General features: G+C 38.2%; 1 protein-coding gene across 4 annotated transcripts; it reads right to left on the reverse strand.

The window, feature by feature from the left end:
* Nucleotides 1-1765: 1765 nt before the first annotated feature.
* Nucleotides 1766-19294, reverse strand: LOC133663415 (cartilage intermediate layer protein 1-like). 4 transcript variants are annotated; one of them, XM_062067870.1, is made up of 13 exons: nt 19196-19294; nt 18342-18372; nt 18227-18257; nt 17248-17286; nt 15835-16006; nt 12705-12814; nt 11545-11716; nt 10173-10282; nt 9011-9182; nt 7833-7942; nt 6697-6868; nt 5589-5698; nt 1766-2046 (listed from the first exon to the last, which is right to left on the reverse strand). In XM_062067870.1, exons 2-13 carry the CDS (start codon nt 18366-18368, stop codon nt 2042-2044), a joined length of 1230 nt encoding a protein of 409 aa, XP_061923854.1. In that variant the 5' UTR covers nt 18369-18372; nt 19196-19294; the 3' UTR covers nt 1766-2041. The 4 variants fall into 4 exon arrangements, with proteins under 4 accessions (XP_061923854.1, XP_061923855.1, XP_061923856.1 ...); XM_062067871.1 differs by lacking the exon at nt 19196-19294 and adding an exon at nt 18597-18674; XM_062067872.1 differs by lacking the exons at nt 12705-12814; nt 15835-16006.
* Between the last annotated feature and the right edge of the window lie 3478 nt (nt 19295-22772).

A 22772-nucleotide genomic window follows, 5' to 3' on the forward strand; every position in this document is an offset into this window, starting at 1 on the left:
ACACGGAAAAAACTCTGCCCTCTTTCCCGACGCCTAACGCCAGCTCCGCAGTCATGGAAAGTTTCTCCACACGGACTTCAATGTGGGAGAGAGCAGGCAGCTGGTCTCCGGTGCAAACAACCGAGCCATGGCCAAAAGACTCCCAAAGTCAGGCGGATCCAAAAGTGATAAACAGTAAGCTTTTTCTGAGAGTGACTTTAGACAGGAGGTCTTAACCTTTTTGACCTCTGGTGCCAACTTTTCCATGACAGAGGGGCTATGGTGCCCCACCCAAATCTAAACACTGAATTAGTCATCTTACTTTTGATTTTAACCGTAATAAATGAAATCAAAACATGTTTCACAAAGATTTGTTACGTCGGGGTCGCATGGTTTTGCGGTGGTCGTTTCCCCAAGATGCAGAAGGACTTCCGGAAGCAGTGAGCAGGTAAAAAGGTGATTTATTCCAATAAGCAGGACAACATGTACACAAACTCAGACACTAGTCATGTGTGGAGCCAAAAAAACATGATAATCACCAGGGTCCAACATTGATAAAGTCTTACATTAGGAAAAATACAAAAGCGTGGTGAAAACAGGAACCAATGTCGCGAAAATCAAGCAAGACTGCCAGGCAGAGTGTGGCGCGAGGCAGAATAAATAGCTCTCTGATTAACCATCCAAATTACTGCTTGGACAAGACACTTCACCCTTGCCCACAGTGCCGCTCACACTGAAAGAAGGGGTTGTCTCGATCATATCAAGGAGTCTATCAGTCTGCCCCGGGGCAGCTGTGGCTACAAATATAGCTTACCACCACCGAGGTGTGAATGTGGAGTGATTGTGAGCTCTTTGATTATCTAGTTGATAGAAAAGTGCTATGTAAATCTAATGCATTATTATTATTATAACCAGAGTCAGGTGACAATAATCAGCACCCATGGCAACTGAGAAAACAAACATGGGTGCAGAAACAGAACTAACCAACAACTAAAGAAATACCAAACTAAACAAAACATGACCCGGGCAACGGATCATGACAAGACTATTATTTAACACATACATTTAGGCTTAGGTCAGGATTACAAAAATAAATACGAACCAAATATAGTGCATAAATAACTGATGAAAAATAAATGTACATGCAATTGTCGTACAAAACAAACAAAAATTATAAGAAACAAAATGTTTCTTCGCTAAAATTTAAGTGCAAATGAAAATACAGATTCATCACGTTAGTCATCATTTTTAAAAAACTTCTCTAAGACTTTAGCTCCAGAATTCTTCTGTTTGTTTGAGATTGTGTAAAACAAGCGGTGTATTACAACTGAGTACTGCTGCAGTTCATACGTACCACAGCTGAAAAACAGATATTTTTGGCGGCAATGTAGAGCAATCTCCCAGCTCAACAATGGGCCCTGTTTTTAGAAAAACACTGATTCAGAAGATAACAATTTGAAGTATAGGATCTGACTTCTACTAAAACTTGATTTACATCACTGTCAAGGCATGAAACTCATTCATAACCCAGAGTATCACCTGTGTTCCCGTGTCCCTCCAACAAGTAGGGACAAGTAAGTATTGCACAATAACAAGGTACCTGTAAGATCAGTCTAATTTAAAACACAATTTTATACAAAATATACAAGTAGGTGGTCCCTGCTCCATTGCTCTATCAGTTTGAGTGTCCTTGAAACCTTGAAGACCCCTAGTGTAAATGTAGTATTGTGACATTCCTTGACGGAACTTGCATGCCCAAAACAAATAAACCATGACCAGTGCAATGTGTACTTTTATTTGATTTTGACAACATGATGATTATGAAAAAACATACATTTTTCCAAGGCAAAGAGGAAAGTAAATTTAAGTTTGAATCATTTTTCATATATTTAGTTTACCCATATACAGTACCCAAGTTATACTTTTATAGTGAATCAAGAGCTATAAAAGGTTCACACAAAACATTGGCTTGATGACATTTCATTCACATGGGCATCTAAAGCATACTTTGTTGTCATGAAACTCTTTGTATTTGTGGCGACGATCAAAACCATCAGATGAGCTAACCTGAAAAAAAAAAACATACTGATTAGTAATATAATATTAATGTATGGGATATAACCCGCATATTCACGTCTATGTTCTCAATGGATGTCACCGCCTGCTGCCACCTTGTAGTTTCAATGTTCACTTTTCCTTTGTTGGTGCAGCAGACCTGGCTCTTACTTTTTGTCTTCCTGCTTGAGTTCCTGTGTTTCCCTGTGGGCGGAGTTGTTAGACGTGCACAGCTGTGTCCAATCTTCCCGACACTACTTAAGCAGCACATCGACAGCTGGACGGCACTCGGCAATTCCACTCCTCGACTCTCCATGTCTGAAGACTTCTATGCTTCTGGAGTTTTTGATGCTAACATTTTGGCTATTCCCAGTGCCATCCAGCTTGGTGCTGTCTGGTAGGTTGCACGTCTTGCAACTCCAACCCAAGTCTGCTTCTTTTTGCATATTAGCTTTTGTTCTTTTTTTCCCTACTGTGCTCATTTTGTTTTCTCTTTTTTCGCACCGTCACTTTTTGTTATCTCCTGTTTGGATTTTTGTAGTGAGTACTCTTTACTTTAGTAAAGAACTGTTTTACTCACCTTCTGTCTGCAGCCTTGGGTTCCTCTGTACCACATTTAAATTGCATTGGGACAATGGAACCTTTAAGCTTTTAAAACTGGCAGACCCCTGTACCGGTGGCAGCATGGTTGCATTTGTGTTGCTATGGTAACTGCTCCACAACACTTGTATCAATATACATATGCTATTGTACAGCCACATGACGTCACCAGAGAACATAAAACTACAAAACCCCAAACCAGTGAAGTTGGCACATTGTGTAAATGGTAAATAAAAACAGAATACAATGATTTGCAAAGCCTTTAACTTATATTCAATTGAATAGACTCCAAATACAAGATATTCACTGTTCGAACTGAGAAACTTCTTTTTTTTTTTTGCAAATAATCATTAACTTAGAATTTTACGGCAGCAACACATTGCAAAAAAGTTGGCACAGGGGCATTTTTACCACTGTGTAACATTGCCTTTCCTTTTAACAACACTCCGTAAACGTTTGGGAACTGAGGAGACCAATTTTTGAAGCTTTTCAGGTGGAATTCTTTCTCATTCTTGCTTGTTCAACAGTCCGGGGTCTCCGTTGTCGTATTTTACACTTCATAATGCGCCACACATTTTCAATGGGAGATAGGTCTGGACTACAGGCAGGCCAGTCTAGTACTCACACTCTTTTTCTACAAAGCCACGCTGTTGTAATATGTGCAGAATGTGGCTTGGCATTGTCTTGCTGAAATAAGCAGGGGCGTCCATGATAACGTTGCTTGGATGGCAACATATGTTGCTCCAAAACCTGTATGCACCTTTCAGTATTAATGGTGCCTTCACAGATGTGTAAGTTACCCATGTCTTGGGCACTAATACACCCCCATACCATCACAGATGCTGGCTTTTGAACTTTGCGCCTATAACAATCTGGATGGTTCTTTTCTCCTTTTGGTCCGAAGGACACAACGTTCACAGTTTCCAAAAACAATTTCAAATGTGAACTTGTCAGACCACAGAACACTTTTCCCCTTTGCATCAGTCTATCTTAGATGAGCTCGGGCCCAGCGTTTTTGGGTGTTGTTGATAAATGGCGTTGGCTTTGCATACCGTATTTCCTTGAATTGCCGCCAGGTATATATTAACCGCATGCCTCGTTTTACCGCCGGGTCAAACTCGCTTCGCAAAATAATTAGCGCATGCTTAGAATTACCGCCGGGTCAAACTCGTCACGTCACGAGTGACACTTCACCTTTCAAGGCATCATTTTCCAAAATGGAGGAGGCTAATTTCAATAATTTAAAATCGCATAAAGGGAAGAAGATAAAGAGCTATTCAGTAGGATTTAAGGTCCAAGCTATTGAATATGCTAAAAAGAACAGTAAGGAGGGAACTGCTCAGTTTATTACCTTCTAAACACATTTGTCAGTCTCATCTTGTGGCCAATACTAATGTAGTATTGTTATTTACATGCTTGAAATGCTTAATTTATGAAAAAAAATTGTAAAATACGCTTTAAATAAACAATATCTATATTGTGTTATTATATAATTGCAATTCATATTATTAATATTGTGTTAGTTTGTAGTGATGGAGAGTTGACTTTTTGTTGTTGGAGTTGCGTCTTTCAAAGCGCTTTATTTTGAAAAATTTTTTTATTAATATAGCTGCGTGTGTCAAATATGAGTCATTAAATGACTCCCGCCTCATGGTGGTAGAGGGCGCTAGTGATCCCAGGGATCATTCTTGAGACTACTCGGCTGCAGAAGAAGTGACAACAACAGTTTTCTAAACTGGACTTTCAATCGAAGCAGGAGATAATAATTAAAGGAAGATCTCCATCGAGACAGAGAGACTTTTAAAACTGAAGAAAGATAAGGAAGACTTCTATAAACAAGTTATCGATGCTTTTGTTCAGGAGCGGCGCATGGACTTCATTTATAAGTAAAGGTAAGACCATAATAAAGTTTTGTTTTATTAAATGTGCTTTTCATGATGGTTTCCTTACATCACACTCTAATTTACATCACACTAAATTTACTGCATGTCTTTGGTAAGCACCAGAGTGAGAAGAGGTTTTAAATTAATTAGCGCATGCTTAAATTTACCGCATGCCTTTGGTAAGCGCCGGAGTGAGAAGAGGTTTTAAATTAATTACCGCCCGGCGCTAATTCAAGGAAATACGGTAGTAGAGTTTTAACTTGCACTTACAGATGTAGCGACCAACTGTAGTTAGTGACAGTGGTTTTCTGAAGTGTTCCTGAGCCCATGTGGTGATATCCTTTACACACTGATGTCGGTTTTTGATGCAGTACAGCCTGAGGGATCGAAAGTCACGGGCATTCAATGTTACGCGCAGGGATTTCTCCAGATTTTCTGAAACTTTTGATGATATTACAGACCCCAGATGGTGAAATCCCTAAATTCCTTGCAATAGCTGGTTGAGAAATGTTGTTCTTAAACTGTCGGACAATTTGCTCACGTATTTGTTCACAAAGTGGTGACCCTCGCCCTATTCTTGTTTGTGAATGACTGAGCATTTCATGGAAGCTGCCTTTATACCCAATCATGGCACCCACCTGTATCCAATTAGCCTCTTCACCTGTGGGGTGTTCCAAATAAGTGTTTGATGAGAATTCCTCAACTTTCTCAGTGTGTTTTGCCACTTGTGACAGCTTTTTTGAAACATGTACGTATCAAATTCCAAATGAGCTAATATTTGCAAAAAAAAAAAAAAAGTTTTTCAGTTCCAACATTAAATATCTTGTCTTTGAGGTGTATTCAATAGAATATAGGTTGAAAACGATTTGCAAATCGTTGTATTCTGTTTTCATTTACGGTACTCAACATGCCAACTTCACTGGTTTCCTGGTTTTGTATAAAAGCTCAACCAAAGCAAGTTTGGAAAAATGGGAAATAATGCAAACCACAAGTACTTCAATGGGCATGATTATGTTTAAATCATATTTGTATTAGTTTAATGATTGTTTTTAGGAATGTTTCCCGTCTTACCTTTGCGCTGGCAGTAATCAAGTGGACATCTAAAACGTACACGATAATCAGAGCACATTCCCGTGTTCTGGTCTGAATTTCTACAGATGAACCCACTTTTAGTGTCAGCTCTGCAAGAGAACAGAATTCAGTGAGAACATTGTGGGGCATCCACCCTAATATTGTGCTGAAGGGATTGTTAAAGGAGACAAGTTATTTAAATTCTTCACAGATTAAAACTGTTCTCAGGTGTCCTTTTTCAAAATGCCCCAAGCACTGAGATATTATAGAACCCTCTATAAAACAGCCCTGTTTAGAGCATGTTACTGAATGGTTTGTTACAATATGTAATAACTTCATGTTACTTTCTGGTTCCTTATGTATATTACTACGAAGGTAAAGTTCTTACATCTTATTCTGGCTGCGGTGGCTTTGCTCGTGACTGATAGCATGTAACATTCTATGAGATGTTTATGGATCTCTTAAACAGAAGCTAGCGCTGAATTGATGGGATTTTAATAATACATGTTAAATTGTACGATTTTGCAAAACATCTTACAGGGTTCATGCCCTGCACCTTATGTTACCTAAGCAACTAACCAAAAATCATTCTCGTTTCACAATGTATGTTGAGTATTTGAAACTTAGATTGGCTTGCTGGGAAATAACATTTTCTGAAATAGGCAGCTCACATAAAACAATCTTGCTTGTGTAATTTCACACTCAATGAGTGACCCGGCGTTCAACAAACCTAAATACAGTATAACCTGTTTGATTTAACGCTCCTCAGTCTGACATTAACTTACGCTGTTGTCAACATAATCGAAACTGAAACTATTCATTGCTTGCACATATTTGGCTAAAGACATCAGCAGAATGGGTAATAAAGGTTTTTTGAATCAACGGTAGTTTGTTGACATAGATCTCCTCCATGTGTGCATATTTTTGTTCAGATTTTTCTGTTTTCATATGCTATTGTATACTTCTATCTAACTGCCTCTGGTAAGTTTGTTGTATACCTTAACTACGTAGACTATAAAGCTTTTGTACAATGGTTACAGTTCCATAAATGTATATTTTTGTGCAGTTACAAGATGCTCCCCTTCCAAAAAGAACAGCTAGTACTTACACAGCAACCACATCGCCTGTTGAATCCATGCTTAACCCAGATGTAGTTTGGACTTCAATATCAAGTGGTGATTGGCAGATTTTATTTCGATTTTCATTGTACAAGTTCTTAAGAGTCTCATAGTCTCCAGTACCAGAGGGGTTGTCTCGATCAAACCAAGGAGTCCAGCAATCTGCAAAAGTCATGTCAAGTTGAAAGAGCTATTACTACCAAGATCACAATAGCTGTTAAAGTTTTTTAAAAAAAGTACTTTAAATTAGTTAATTTCCTATTTTTCTTTGTCCGGCATATACAGTAACACACTTGTTTATCTTTCTAATCTCATCATTAAAATATTATTGTTGAACAATGAGAATACTTGGACAAAACATCACCTATTAACTGATTGGCCATGTGGCGAAATCCTTTACACACTGGTGTCGGTTTTTGATGCAGTACAGCCTGAGGGATCAAAAGTCACGGGCATTCAATGTTACGTGCAGGGATTTCTCCAGATTCTCTGAACCTTTTGATGATATTAAGGACCGCAGATGGTGAAATCCCTAAATTCCTTGCAATAGCTCGTTGAGAAATGTTGTTCTTAAACTGACAATTTGCTCACGCGTTTGTTCACAAAGTAGTGACCCTCGTCCCATCTTTGTTTGTGAATGACCGAGCATTTCATGGAAGCTTCTTTTATACCCAATCATGGCACCCACCTGTTCCCAATTAGCCTGCTCACCTGTGGGATGTTCCAAATAAGTGTTTGATGAGAATTCCTAAACTTTCTTAGTCTTTTTTACCACTTGTGCCAGCTTTTTTGAAACATGTTGCAAGTATCAAATTCCAAATGAGCTAATATTTGCAACAAAAAAAAAGAGAAGTTTCTCAGTTCCAACATTAAATATCTTGTCTTTGCAGTCTATTCAATTGAATATATGTTGAAAAGGATTTGCAAATCATTGTATTCTGTTTTTATTTACGATTTACACAACGTGCCAACTTCACTGGTTTTGTATAAAAGCTCAACCAAAGCAAGTTTACAAAAATGGGAATTAATGCAAACCATAAGTACTTCAATGGGCATGATTATGTTCAAATCATATTTTATTTGTATTAGTTTTCATGATTTTTTTTAGGAATGATTCCCGTCTTACCTTTCTGCTGGCAGTAATCAAGTGGACATCTAAAACGTACACGATAATCAGAGCACATTCCTGTGTTCTGGTCTGAATTTCTACAGATGAACCCACTGGTAGTGTCAGCTCTGCAAGAGAACAGAATTCAGTGAGAACATTGTGGGGCATCCACCCTAATATTGTGCTGAAGGGATTGTTAAAGGAGACAAGTTATTTCAATTTTTCACAGATTAAAACTGTTCTCAGGTGTCCTTTTTCAAAATGCCCCAAGCACTGAGATATTAGAGCATCCGGGAGATGTTACTGAATGGTTTGTTACAATATGTAATAACTTCATGTTACTTTCTGGTTCCTTATGTATATTAGTACGTAGGTAAAGTACTTACATCAGTGTGTGAATGTGTGTGTGTGAATGGGTGAATGTGGAAAATAGTGTCAAAGCGCTTTGAGTTCCTTAAAAAGGTAGAAAAGCGCTATACAAGTACGACCCATTTACCAATTTACCATTTACATCTTATTCTGGCTGCGGTGGCTTTGCTAGTGACTGATAGCATGTAACGTTCTATGAGGTGTTTATGGATCTGTTAAACAGAAGCTAGCGCAAAATTGATGGGATTTTAATAAATACAAGTTAAGTTGTACGATGTTGCAAAACATCTGCAGGGTTCACCAAAAATCATTCTCGTTTGACAATGTATGTTGAGTATTTGAAACTTATATTGGCTTGCTGGGAAATATTTTCTGAAATAGGCAGCTCACATAAAACAATCTTGCTTGTGTAATTTCACACTCAATGAGTGAGCAGGCGTTCAACAAACCTAAATACAGTATAACCTGTTTAATTTAACGACCATCGGACTGACTGACATTAACTTAGGCTGTTGTCAACATAACCGAAACTATTCATTGCTTGCACATATTTGTTAAAGACATCAGTAGAATGGGTAATAATAAAGGTTTTTTGAATCAACAGTAGTTTATTGACATGGATTTCCTCCATGTGTGCATATTTTTGTTCAGATTTTTCTGTTTTCATATGCTATTGTATACTTTTATCTAACTGTCTCTGGTAAATGTGTTGTATACCTTAAATACGTAGACTATAAAGCTTTTGTACAGTGGCTACAGTTCCATAAATGTAACATTTTTTGCAACTACAAGATGCTTCCCTTCCAGAAAGAACAGCTCGTACTTACACAGCAACCACATCGCCTGTTGAATCCATGCTTAACCCAGATGTAGTTTGGACTTCAATATCAAGTGGTGCTTTGCAGATTTTATTTGGATTTTCATTGTACAGGTTCTTAAGAGTTTCATAGTCTCCAGTACCAGAGGGGTTGTCTCGATCAAACCAAGGAGTCCAGCAATCTGCAAAAGTCATGTCAAGTTGAAAGAGCTATTAATACGAAGATCACAATAGCTGTTAAAGTAAAAAAAGAAAGAAAGAAAAACTACTTCAAATTAGTTAATTTCCTATTTTTCTTTGTCTGGCATATACAGTAAAACACTTATTTATCTTCCTAATTTTATAATTAAAATATTATTTTTGAACAATGAGAATGGTTGGACAAAACATCACCTATGAACTGATCAACTATGAACGGATTGGCCATGTGGCGATATCCTTTACACACTGACGTCGGTTTTAGATGCAGTACCGCCTGAGGGATCGAAAGTCACGGGCATTCAATGTTACGTGCAGGGATTTCTCCAGATTCTCTGAACCTTTTGATGATATTACGGACCGTAGATGGTGAAATCCCTAAATTCCTTGCAATAGCTGGTTTAGAAATGTTCTTAAACTGTCAGACAATTTACTCACGCATTTGTTCACAAAGTAGTGACCCTCGCCTCATCCTTGTTTGTGAATGACTGAGCATTTCATGGAAGCTGCTTTTTTACCCAATCATGGCACCCACCTGTTCCCAATTAGCCTGTTCACCTTTTGGGTGTTCCAAATAAGTGTTAGATGAGAATTCCTCAACTTTCTTAGTCTTTTATGCCACTTGTGCCAGCTTTTTTGAAACATGTTGTAGGTATCAAATTCCAAATGGGCTAATATTTGCACAAAAAAAAAGTTTCTCTGTTCCAACATTAAATATCTTATCTTTGCAGTATATTCAATTGAATATAGGTTGAAAAGGATTTGCAAATCATTGTATTCTGTTTTTATTCACGATTTACACAACGTGCCAACTTCACTGGTTTTGGGTTTTGTATAAAAGCTCAACCAAAGCAAGTTTAGAAAAATGGGAAATATTACAAACCATAAGTACTTCAATGGGCATGATTATGTTTAAATCATATTTTATTTGTATTAGTTTTCATGATTTTTTTTAGGAATGATTCCCGTCTTACCTTTCTGCTGGCAGTAATCAAGTGGACATCTAAAACGCACACGATAATCAGAGCACATTCCCGTGTTCTGGTCTGAATTTCTACAGATGAACCCACTAGTAGTGTCAGCTCTGCAAGAGAACAGAATTCAGTGAGAACATTGTGGGGCATCCACCCTAATATTGTGCTGAAGGGATTGTTAAAGGAGACAAGTTATTTAAATTCTTCACAGATTAAAACTGTTCTCAGGTGTCCTTTTTCAAAATTCCCCAAGCACTGAGATATTAGAGAACCCTCAAATAAAGCCCTTTATAAAACAGCCCTGTTTAGAGCATCCGGGAGATGTTACTGTATGGTTTGTTACAATATGTAATAACTTCATGTTACTTTCTGGTTCCTTATGTATATTGGTACGTAGGTAAAGTACTTACATCTTATTCTGGCTGCGGTTTTGTATAAAAGCTCAACCAAAGCAAGTTTAGAAAAATGGGAAATACTGCAAACCACAAGTACTTCAATGGGCATGATTATGTTTAAATCATATTTTATTTGTATTAGTTTTCATGATTTTTTTTAGGAATGATTCCCATCTTACCTTTCTGAATGGTTTGTTACAATATGTAATAACTTCATGTTACTTTCTGGTTCCTTATGTATATTGGTACGTAGGTAAAGTACTTGCATCTTATTCCGGCTGCGGTGGCTTTGCTAGTGACTGATAGCATGTAACATTCTATGAGGTGTTTATGGATCTGTTAAACAGAAGCTAGCGCAAAGTTAATGGGATTTTAATAAATACAAGTTAACTTGTACGATGTTGCAAAACATCTGCGGGGTTCATGCCCTGCACCTGTTACCTAAGCAACTAACCAAAAATCATTCTCGTTTGACAATGTATGTTAAATATTTGAAACTTAGATTGGCTTGCTGGGAAATTACATTTTCTGAAATAGGCAGCTCACATAAAACAATCTTGCTTGTGTAATTTCACACTCAATGAGTGAGCAGGCGTTCAACAAACCTAAATACAGTATGACCTGTTTAATTTAACGCCCCTCAGACTGGCATTAATTTACGCTGTTGTCAACATAACCGAAACTATTCATTGCTTGCACATATTTGGCTAAAGACATCAGTAGAATCGGTAATAATAAAGGTTTTTTGAATCAACGGTAGTTTGACACGGATTTCCTCCATGTTTGCATATTTTTGTTCAGATTTTTCTGTTTTCATATGCTATTGTATACTTTTATCTAACTGCCTCTGGTAAATTTGTTGTATACCTTAACTACGTAGACTATAAAGCTTTTGTACAATGGCTACAGTTCCATAAATGTAATTTTTTTTGCAACTACAAGATGCTCCCCTTCCAGAAAGAACAGCTAGTACTTACACAGCAACCACATCGCCTGTTGAATCCATGCTTAACCCAGATGTAGTTTGGACTTCAATATCAAGTGGTGCTTTGCAGATTTTATTTGGATTTTCATTGTACAGGTTCTTAAGAGTCTCATAGTCTCCAGTACCAGAGGGGTTGTCTCGATCAAACCAAGGAGTCCAGCAATCTGCAAAAGTCATGTCAAGTTGAAAGAGCTATTAATACGAAGATCACAATAGCTGTTAAAGAAAAAAAGAAAAAAAAACTACTTCAAATTTGTTAGTTTCCTATTTTTCTTTGTCTGGCATATACAGTAACAAACTTGTTTGTCTTCCTAATTTTATCATTAAAATATTATTGTTGAACAATGAGAATACTTGGACAAAACATCACCTATGAACTGATCACCTATGAGCTGATTGGCCATGTGGTGATATCCTTTACACACTGGCGTCGGTTTTAGATGCAGTACCGCCTGAGGGATCGAAAGTCACGGGCATTAAATGTTACGCGCAGTGATTTCTCCAGATTCTCTGAACCTTTTGATGATATTACGGACAGTAGATGGTGAAATCCCTAAATTCCTTGCAATAGCTCGTTGAGAAATGTTCTTAAACTGTCAGACAATTTGCTCACGCATTTGTTCACAAAGTAGTGACCCTCGCCTCATCCTTGTTTGTGAATGACTGAGCATTTCATGGAAGCTGCTTTTTTACCCAACCATGGCACCCACTTGTTCCCAATGAGCCTGTTCACCTGTTGGGTGTTCCAAATAAGTGTTTGAAGAGCATTCCTCAACTTTCTCAGTCTTTTATGCCACTTGTGCCAGCTTTTTTGAAACATGTTGCAGGTATCAAATTCCACATGAGCTAATATTTGCAAAAAAAAAAAAAGTTTCTCTGTTCCAACATTACATATTTGGTCTTTGCAGTATATTCAATTGAATATAGGTTGAAAAGGATTTGCAAATCATTGTATTCTGTTTTTATTCACGATTTACACAACGTGCCAACTTCACTGGTTTTGGGTTTTGTAAAAAAGCTCAACCAAAGCAAGTTTAGAAAAATGGGAAATACCGCAAACCACAAGTACTTCAATGGGCATGATTATGTTTAAATCATATTTTATTTGTATTAGTTTTCATGATTTTTTTTTAGGAATGATTCCCATCTTACCTTTCTGCTGGCAGTAATCAAGTGGACATCTAAAACGTACACGATAATCAGAGCACATTCCCGTGTTCTGGTCTGAATTTCTACAGATGAACCCACTGGTAGTGTCAGCTCTGCAAGAGAACAGAATTCAGTGAGAACATTGTGGGGCATCCACCCTAATATTGTGCTGAAGGGATTGTTAAAGGAGACAAGTTATTTAAATTTTTCACAGATTAAAATTGTTCTCAGGTGTCCTTTTTCAAAATGCCCCAAGCACTGAGATATTAGAGCACCCTCAAATAAAGCCCTTTATGAAACAGCCCTGTTTAGAGCATCCGGGAGATGTTACTGAATGGTTTGTTACAATATGTAATAACTTCATGTTACTTTCTGGTTCCTTATGTATATTGGTACGTAGGTAAAGTTCTTACATCTTATTCTGGCTGCGGTGGCTTTGCTAGTGACTGATAGCATGTAACATTCTATGAGCACACCTGCCAAACTTGAGACCTCCGAATTCGGGAGATGGGGGAGCGGGGTTTGGTGGTAGCGGGGGGTGTGTATTGTAGCGTCCCCGGAAGAGTTAGTGCTGCAAGGGCTTCTGGGTATTTGTTCTGTTGTGTTTATGTTGTGTTAAAGTGCGAATGTCATCCCGAAATGTGTTTGTCATTCTTGTTTGGTGTGGTTTCATTGTTTGGCGCTTATTTGTAACAGTGTTATAGTTGTTTATACGTCCACCCTCAGTGTGACCTGTATGGCTGTTGATCAAGTATGCCTTGCATCAACTTGTGTGTGTGTGTGTAAACGCCGCATATATTATGTGACTGGGCCGGCACGCTGTTTGTATGGAGGAAAAGCGGACGTGACGACAGGTTGTAGAGGACGCTAAAGGCAGTGCCTTTAAGGCACGCCCCCAATGCTGTTGTCTGGGCGGAAATCGGGAGAAATTCGGGAGATTGGTTCCCCCGGAAGATTTTCGGGAGGGCCACTGAAATTCGTGAGTCTCCCGGGAAAATCGGGAGGGTTGGCAAGTATGTCTATGAGGTGTTTATGGATCTGTTAAACAAAAGCTAGCGCAAAGTTAATGGGATTTTAATAAATACAAGTTAACTTGTACGATGTTGCAAAACATCTGCAGGGTTCATGCCCTGCACCTTATGTTACCTAAGCAACTAACCAAAAATCATTCTCGTTTGACAATGTATGTTGAGTATTTGAAACTTAGATTGGCTTGCTGGGAAATTACATTTTCTGAAATAGGCAGCTCACATAAAACAATCTTGCTTGTGTAATTTCACACTCAATGAGTGAGCAGGCGTTCAACAAACCTAAATACAGTATAACCTGTTTAATTTAACGCCCATCAGACTGGCTGACTGAAATTAACTTACGCTGTTGTCAACATATCCGAAACTATTCATTGCTTGCACATATTTGGCTAAAGACATCAGTGGAATTGGTAATAATAAAGATTTTTTGAATCAACGGTAGTTTGACACGGATTTCCTCCATGTGTGCATATTTTTGTTCAGATTTTTCTGTTTTCATATGCTATTGTATACTTTTATCTAACTGCCTCTGGTAAATTTGTTGTATACCTTAACTACGTACACTATAAAGCTTTTGTACAATGGTTACAGTTCCATAAATGTACAATTTTTTGCAGTTACAAGATGCTCCCCTTCCAGAAAGAACAGCTAGTACTTCGGTTCTTGGCCCTGCACTCTTTAGTATTTACATGCTGCCGCTGGGTGACATCATACGCAAGTACGGTGTTAGCTTTCACTGTTATGCTGATGACACTCAACTCTACATGCCCCTAAAGCTGACCAACACGCCGGACTGTAGTCAGCTGGAGGCGTGTCTTAATGAAATTAAACAATGGATGTCCGCTAACTTTTTGCAACTCAACGCTAAGAAAACGGAAATGCTGATTATCGGTCCTGCTAGACACCAACATCTATTTAATAATACCACCTTAACATTTGACAACCAAACAATTAAACAAGGAGACTCGGTAAAGAATCTGGGTATTATCTTCGACCCAACTCTCTCGTTTGAGTCACACATTAAGAGTGTTACTAAAACGGCCTTCTTTCATCTCCGTAATATCGCTAAAATTCGTTCCATCTTGTCCACTAGCGACGCTGAGATCATTATTCATGCGTTCGTTACGTCTCGTCTCGATTACTGTAACGTATTATTTTCGGGCCTCCCTATGTCTAGCATTAAAAGATTACAGTTGGTACAAAATGCGGCTGCAAGGCTTTTGACAAAAACAAGAAAGTTTGATCATATTACGCCTATACTGGCTCACTTGCACTGGCTTCCTGTGCACTTAAGATGCGACTTTAAGGTTTTACTACTTACGTATAAAATATTACACGGTTTAGCTCCAGCCTATCTCGCCGATTGTATTGTACCATATGTCCCGACAAGAAATCTGCGTTCAAAGAACTCCGGCTTATTAGTGATTCCCAGAGCCAAAAAAAAGTCTGCGGGCTATAGAGCGTTTTCTATTCGGGCTCCAGTACTCTGGAATGCCCTCCCGGTAACAGTTAGAGATGCTACCTCAGTAGAAGCATTTAAGTCCCATCTTAAAACTCATTTGTATAATCTAGCCTTTAAATAGACCCCCCCTTTTTTAGACCAGTTGATCTGCCGTTTCTTTTCTTCTCTCCTCTTCTCCCCTGTCCCTTGCGAGGGGGAGTTGCATAGGTCCGGTGGCCATGGATGAAGTGCTGGCTGTTCAGAGCCGGGACCCCGGGTGGACCACTAGCCTGTGCATCGGTTGGGGACATCTCTGCGCTGCTGACCCGTCTCCGCTCGGGATGGTTTCCTGTTGGCCCCGCTGTGGACTGGACTCCCGCTGATGTGTTGGATCCACTGTGGACTGGACTTTCACAATGTTATGTCAGACCCACTCGACATCCGTTGCTTTCGGTCTCCCCTAGAGGGGGGGGGGTTACCCACATATGCGGTCCTCTCCAAGGTTTCTCATAGTCATTCACCGACGTCCCACTGGGGTGAGTTTTTCCTTGCCCGTATGTGGGCTCTGTACCGAGGATGTCGTTGTGGCTTGTACAGCCCTTTGAGACACTTGTGATTTAGGGCTATATAAATAAACATTGATTGATTGATTGATACTTACACAGCAACCACATCGCCTGTTGAATCCATGCTTAAACCAGCTGTAGTTTGTACTTCGATATCAAGTGGTGCTTTGCAGATTTTATTTGGATTTTCACTGTACAGGTTCTTAAGAGTCTCATAGTCTCCAGTACCAGAGGGGTTGTCTCGATCAAACCAAGGAGTCCAGCATTCTGCAAAAGTCATGTCAAGTTGAAAGAGCTATTACTACCAAGATCACAATAGCTGTTAAAGTAAAAAACAACTACTTCAAATTAGTTAATTTCCTATTTTTCTTTGTCTGGCATATACAGTAACACACTTGTTTATCTTCCTAAGCTTATCATTAAAATATTATTGTTGAACAATGAGAATACTAGGACAAAACATCACCTATGAACTGATTAAAAATAACTGATTTCACACAATTAGCTTCTTTTTTGCAGAGACCAAGTAGAACACAACACTTTTTTTTTTTCTAAAAATACTACTAATGTCAAAGATGTGCGATATTACAAATATGTTCTGTTTTTCTCGACAGACTCGACACCCATACAATAGGACTGGCTGGCTCACGTCGATACACGCTATTGTTTTTCCTGTGTTCTGTGTCATTTTCTGTCCTTGTGCTCTTATTTTGGTTATATCTCCCATTGTACTCCTTGTTTTGCTGCATTTTCTTTTGTTTGTGTAGTTTCCTGCCAGCGCACCTAAAGCTCTAGTATTTTAAATAAGGAAATTGTGTACTGTACTTTGATTGTCAATTCTATATGCCGGAAACTGTATTCATCAAAAAGGCAATAATAATGATTTGTAGACGTCATACCCGTTGGGTTGTATGCATCATCTTAGTAACTTGACATATAATGTAAGAAATACTGAGGATTTCTGACTAAAATGTATGTTATAAGGGCTAACACATGGGCGTCCTTTAACCGCATACAGAACATTTTAAGGATATGGAAAGCCACTTTGTACATTAAAGATGCTAAAATCTATCTAATGTAAGTCAATATATGCTAAGGCAGGCAGAAAATGGCCATGGCCACTCTTTGGACAAATTTGGCGTATAAAATGAAAATGTTATATTTCTACATAAGTCAAAGCCAATATACTGTAATGTATACAGACAGCATCGTAGTCATTAATGGATCCATTTCAAATGTTCTCTTGTAGTACCTGAAGCAGAAGCAGACCAACAATAAGCTTTCCTCTGCCCTCAAGGGCTCTACTTTAATTATGAACTAAATGTCTGCATCATTGCTTATGGTAAAAAAAAACATTCCGAACAACAAATTGATTGACTCAGTCATTCTTTAAAGACAAGGCTTTTGGTACAGTTCGACTATTTTGCAAGTGTAATCTTGCCAGTGGACTTCATGCCTTTAAAGTTTGAGACCTCATATGCAGAATAAACACAATATAGCCTGCTTACGAGAGCCGCTCCCCGGTGTCCTGGCTTGCACTTCATTTCCTAGAAAAATAAATAAAAAGACACAGAAATTTTACAAAAAATATGGGGGATCTAACAAAGACTAAGTGCAACACATTAGGGGCATTTGTGATATTTATTATTCTAAATTACTCTCAATTAAGGTCAAAGATGTGGCATGTTACACTTAGCATTTTTGCTGATAGGCAAGAACAGTTCAATTGTAATAGTGGACACCTACTTGAGCATTGCAATTATTGATTGGCTTTGGAATAAACTTCAATGGTAAAAAAAATAATATATATATATATACACACCTACTCAGTGGCCTAGTGGTTGGAGTGTCCGCCCTGAGATTGGTAGGTCGTGAGTTCAAACCCCGGCCGAGTCATACCAAAGACTATAAAAATGGGACCCATTACCTCCCTGCTTGACACTCAGCATCAAGGGTTGGAATTGGGAGTTAAATCACCAAAAATGATTCCCGGGCGCGGCACCGCTGCTGCCCACTGCTCCCCTCACCTCCCAGGGGGTGAACAAGGGGATGGGTCAAATGCAGAGGACAAATTTCACCACACCTAGTGTGTGTGTGACAATCATTGGTACTTTAACTTTAACCTTTTAGATCTAAGGGGATTTTTGGAGAAGTCATACCTCGTACAGTCTCATGACTATAGAGGGAATTAATGACTTGTCGTCATGCACAAAGCAGTGTAAAACACATTTTAGCACATCTAAAGTATTGCTGACACACGTGTCATCATGGTTTCTTACGGGTTACTTGAAAAGTGGGTGAGGCTCCTGTCCTGTGCCCGCAATCATGTTAGAATCTCACGAGAGCTCGCCCCACCCCTAGTTTTTACCATAATGACTTTTATAATTTTGTTCTTTCACATGGTGTGTCACAGTGTCAGCATATGCAGGATGATACTGTACATAAAAATGTGTTACACAAGATTGCATTACTTAAAAACGGTCTTACCTACAAGCAGGGCCACAATCATGACGTACAACTGCAGGATAAAATATGATATTAGGACAATGCATAGTGTTCTGTCAAATGTAATCTTCATATTTATGTCAAGTTGATACATTACCCATCCGATCATGTTTGGAGATGTCATGTTTCTATCAAGAGAGGAGACAGTTTCTTTTATTTATTAAAAATGATATCAGTAATCTACCACGTAGTGAATGCCCTGGACTGATCAATTGCTGAGCTAATAATGACTAATAATGTTTTTCTTGTAAATAGTTTGGTATGGATTATTTGTTTCAGACATGTCTTAAAATGAGTAGGAAAATGCAGAGTTTCATGAATGTCATGGAAGGTTTAGATGCATTTACTCAACTGTATTTGGTATTGTTTCCTTTTCCAGCGCTCTTATTTCCAGTGCTATTTCCGGTTTCTTTAACTACTCTGGCCTGAGCGCTGTTTCACACACCTGTCCTAGATTGGTAGTCTGAGCACACCTGTATAGTTGCCAATCAGAATTTTGTGTGTGCTACCGTTTTCTGTGCACTTCCCAGTTTCATTACTCCTGCTTTGTTTTTTACTTTAAAGTCATTTTTACCTGTGCACCGCTGTCTTTGTTTCTTGGGGTTCCAGACTGACAGTCTATTGCTGATCATTCATTCACTCCATATCTTAACATGCTGACAATTTTTATCATTTAAATTTAGTTCACTTCCCATGTAAAGAAACATTTTTTTTTTAAACAATAGTTAAGAAAAATAACAGTATATACTGTAGTTATAATAATGCTTCCACTATCGACTTATCTTGAATACATTTTTATTTAAAACCATTTTTAAAGAAAAATTCATTTAATTTAACAATGTAAGAAGTATAAAATTGTTTTTTATAAGAATAGAATTCGATTCCAAGAAAGAAAGCATCATGACGTTTAAAAATTATAAAACATGCAAATAAAAATGTGAAAGTGCTTACTGTTCAGGATGCTGCTGTTGGTTGTCCTCGTTTTACCAAGGCTGTTCACCTTGGAGACCTGCTGCGGATATGGGTACGGCCTGGCGCGAGATTTACACCTTCTCTTCTCTTCTCTTGATGAAAATGCACTGGCTTAAATACTTTGACACAAAGGAGGTAGCCAATCACTAGGAACCTCCCCCACGATGGGATGTCACACTCCCAAATATGCTGAAGCTACAGTTAGAGATTTCAAACTTCATTACAGATAATCAGAGGGTTTATCAAAGTGTTGTGTTCACTTTTACCAGTTTGCAAAGCATACACATTTTATGGGAGTGGAATTTCTATTGAATCATCGAGCATCTTAAAAGACAGAAAATGCAACTGGACCTCATACAGATGCAGAGCAACTCGTACAGGTATGTCTTGTAAATCTTGTAAGTCTTGTGTGACTTGAATGGCTCATATAACTTGTTCATCTTGTCTGCTTCCCTTTTTCCCAATAAATAAAGATCAATGATGAATGTCAATGATATTTAACACTTGGTATTTGCTGCCACACCACCAATCATTGGTTGGATTAAGATGCATTGTAAACCTGTTGCAGTGCATGTTGATATATGGCAGGAATGTGTTGATCAGATCAGATGTATTTTCCTAAAGCTTTCCACACATTCTCTAGGAGTAGACGATACTGCAAATGTTGGTACGTTTTACTTGAGATGTTTAATGATCATTGAAAGATTGTGCCTTTAATTTGTTAATAACAATTACAGGAATAAATAAGAGGACAAATATTTTAGACAAATGTTTTTTAATCTACAATTTCAACAATATATAAATACAACAAGATAAGACTGTGTAACAATATCAACCAAATATTACAAGTACAGTGGTACCTCAATTTACGAGCTCAATTGTCTCCATGACTGAGCTTGTGACTCAAAACATTTGTGTCTGTCCCTGAGCAGCTGTTTCGTTGACTCTCCAAGGAAGCCTCTAGCACACACCTCCACTGGGTAAAGATTTACATTCCTTATACTCTGTAACCAGGTTAGTATATCGTCCATCCATTAATTTTTTTAGATTTTGAAAAGGTCTGACATATGTTGTGGTGCTAATCCGTTGCAAGATTTTAAAAAATACCATGTTAAATTTAATTCTAAAATGAACTGCCAGTAAATTGATTGACTGTATATTTTATTAGGCCAAAGTGTAAAGCAGCACATTTACATTTAAAATACTATGTCTAACAGGTCTGTCCAAAAAAGTAATCTTGTCTTGTTTCCGTGGGGGTCCTATTCAATTCAATTCAATTCAATTCAATTCAATTCAATTCAATTCAATTCAATTCAATTCAATGACATATATAGTGGCACCGACGTTTCAAAAATCATCACATAAAATACAGGGAAAATAACTCCATATGTACATCAACAAACAGAACAAGCAATAAAACATGGAATAAATAAAATAAAAGCAGAAAAAAACATTTAAAAAAAGCAATATTCACAGCAAGGGGCGGAAGGCTTGTCTGTCTGATGGGAGAAAATTGTAATACCTCCTTTTTTGTTCACCTGTAAAGTGAATTTTCAGGGCTGTTTTGAAAGAGCCTAGCAAACTACTTTTTTGAGGGATGGGGTAGACTATTGCAAACCAGGGTTGCAGTGCTATAGAATGACAATTTGCCCATGTTTGTTTTAAGGGTGGTTGGTTCCAGATCGTTGTTCACTCTCCCTCTAGTTTTGTGACTGTCAGTGTTGCTAACTTTTTGAAGGTAGTTAGACAGATATGCAGGTAAAATGGGCATTTCGGGCAAAGTTGCATTTAAAATTTTGAATACCAATCCCATTTAGAGGTAACATGCTCACGTTTTTTATGCCAGTTGAAAGGCAAGCAGCAGCATTTGGGACTAAGTGAGATTAAGCGAGTTAGGCCTGGTTCATTCCAACATAAAGTGAGTTGCAGTAGTCCAAAAGTGATTTAAAAAAAATAAAAATAGCATGGATTACCCGCTCAAAGTCGTTAAAAGATAAAAGTGATGTAATTGTGTTGAATCATCGAGCATCTTAAAAGACAGAAAATGCAACTGGACCTCATAGAGAGGCAGAGCAACTCGTACAGGTATTTCTTGTAAATTTTGTAAGTCTTGTGTGACTTGCATGTCTCGTATGACTTGTTCATCTTGTCTGTTTCCCTTCTTCCCAATAAATAAAGATCAATGATGAATGTCAATGATATTTAACACTTGGTATTTGCTGCCACACCACCAATCATTAGTCGGATTAAGATGCATTGTAAACCTGTTGCAGTGCATGTTGATATATGACAGGAATGTGTTGATTAGATTATGTATTTTCCTAAAGCTTTCCACACATTCTCTAGGAGTAGGCGATACTGCAAATGTTGGTACGTTTTACTTGAGATGTTTAATGATCATTGAAAGATTGTACCTTTAATTTGTTTATAACAATTACAGGAATAAATTAGAGGACACATATTTTAGACAAATGTTTTTGAATCTACAAATTCAACAATATATAAACACAACAAGATCAGACTGTGTAAGAATATCAACCAAATATTACCTGGTACCTTAATTTATGAGCTCAATTGGCTCCATGACTGACCTTTTGACTCAAAACATTTGTGTCTGTCCCTGAGCAGCCATGTGGTTGACTCCCCAAGGAAGCCTCTAGCACACACCTCCACTGGGTAAAGATTTACATTCCTTATATTCTGTAACCAGGTCAGCATATCGTCCATCCATTCATTTTTTTAGATTTTGAAAAGGGGCGAGTGGGTGGTTCCAGATCGTTGTTCACTCTCCCTCGAGTTTTGTGACTGTCGGTGTTGCTAACTTTTTGAAGGTAGTTAGACAGATATACATTTAAAAGGAGCATTTCGGGCAAAGTTGCATTTACAATTTTGAATATCAATCCCATTTAGAGGTAACATGCTCACGTTTTTTGTGCCAGTTGAAAGGCAAGCAGCAGCATTTTGGACTAAGTGAGATTAAGCGAGTGAGGCCTGGTTCATTCCAACATAAAGTGAGTTGCAGTAGTCCAAAAGTGATTAAACAATTTTTTAAATAGCATGGATTACCCGCTCAAAGTCGTTAAAAGATAAAACTGATGTCATTTTGTTGAATCATCGAGCATCTTAACAGACAGAAAATGCAACTATGAGGAACACTTCTTGTGGCGAAATCAATCTGTCACGTTCGGGTTGCATGTCTGCGATGGTTGTGTTCTCCAGGATGTGGAAGGACAGGAAGCGGCAGAAGCAGCGTGCGGTAAGATTATTTTAATTCTGTTGGCAAGGCAAAAATTACAAAACAGACAGGGTGTCGCTCGGAGGCGCACGGGTAGCCCAATCAAAGCTTAGTTTGGCATAAATACCAAATCTAAGGTAGTCACATAAAGCAAACCAGAGCGCGAACATTGATCCCGTGCCTGCTGAATGGTGAGACCGGTTAAAAAAAGGGACATGATTGTGATTGGCAGCAGGTGTGTCCTACTCAACAACCACACGTTGGTGTGTCCACAGTGAACCTGGAAACGAGAAAGGTTAACACAAGAAGGAAAAAAGCACT

The sequence above is a fragment of the Entelurus aequoreus genome, linkage group LG13 (genome assembly GCF_033978785.1).
Source record: "Entelurus aequoreus isolate RoL-2023_Sb linkage group LG13, RoL_Eaeq_v1.1, whole genome shotgun sequence".
Lineage (NCBI taxonomy): Eukaryota > Metazoa > Chordata > Actinopteri > Syngnathiformes > Syngnathidae > Entelurus > Entelurus aequoreus.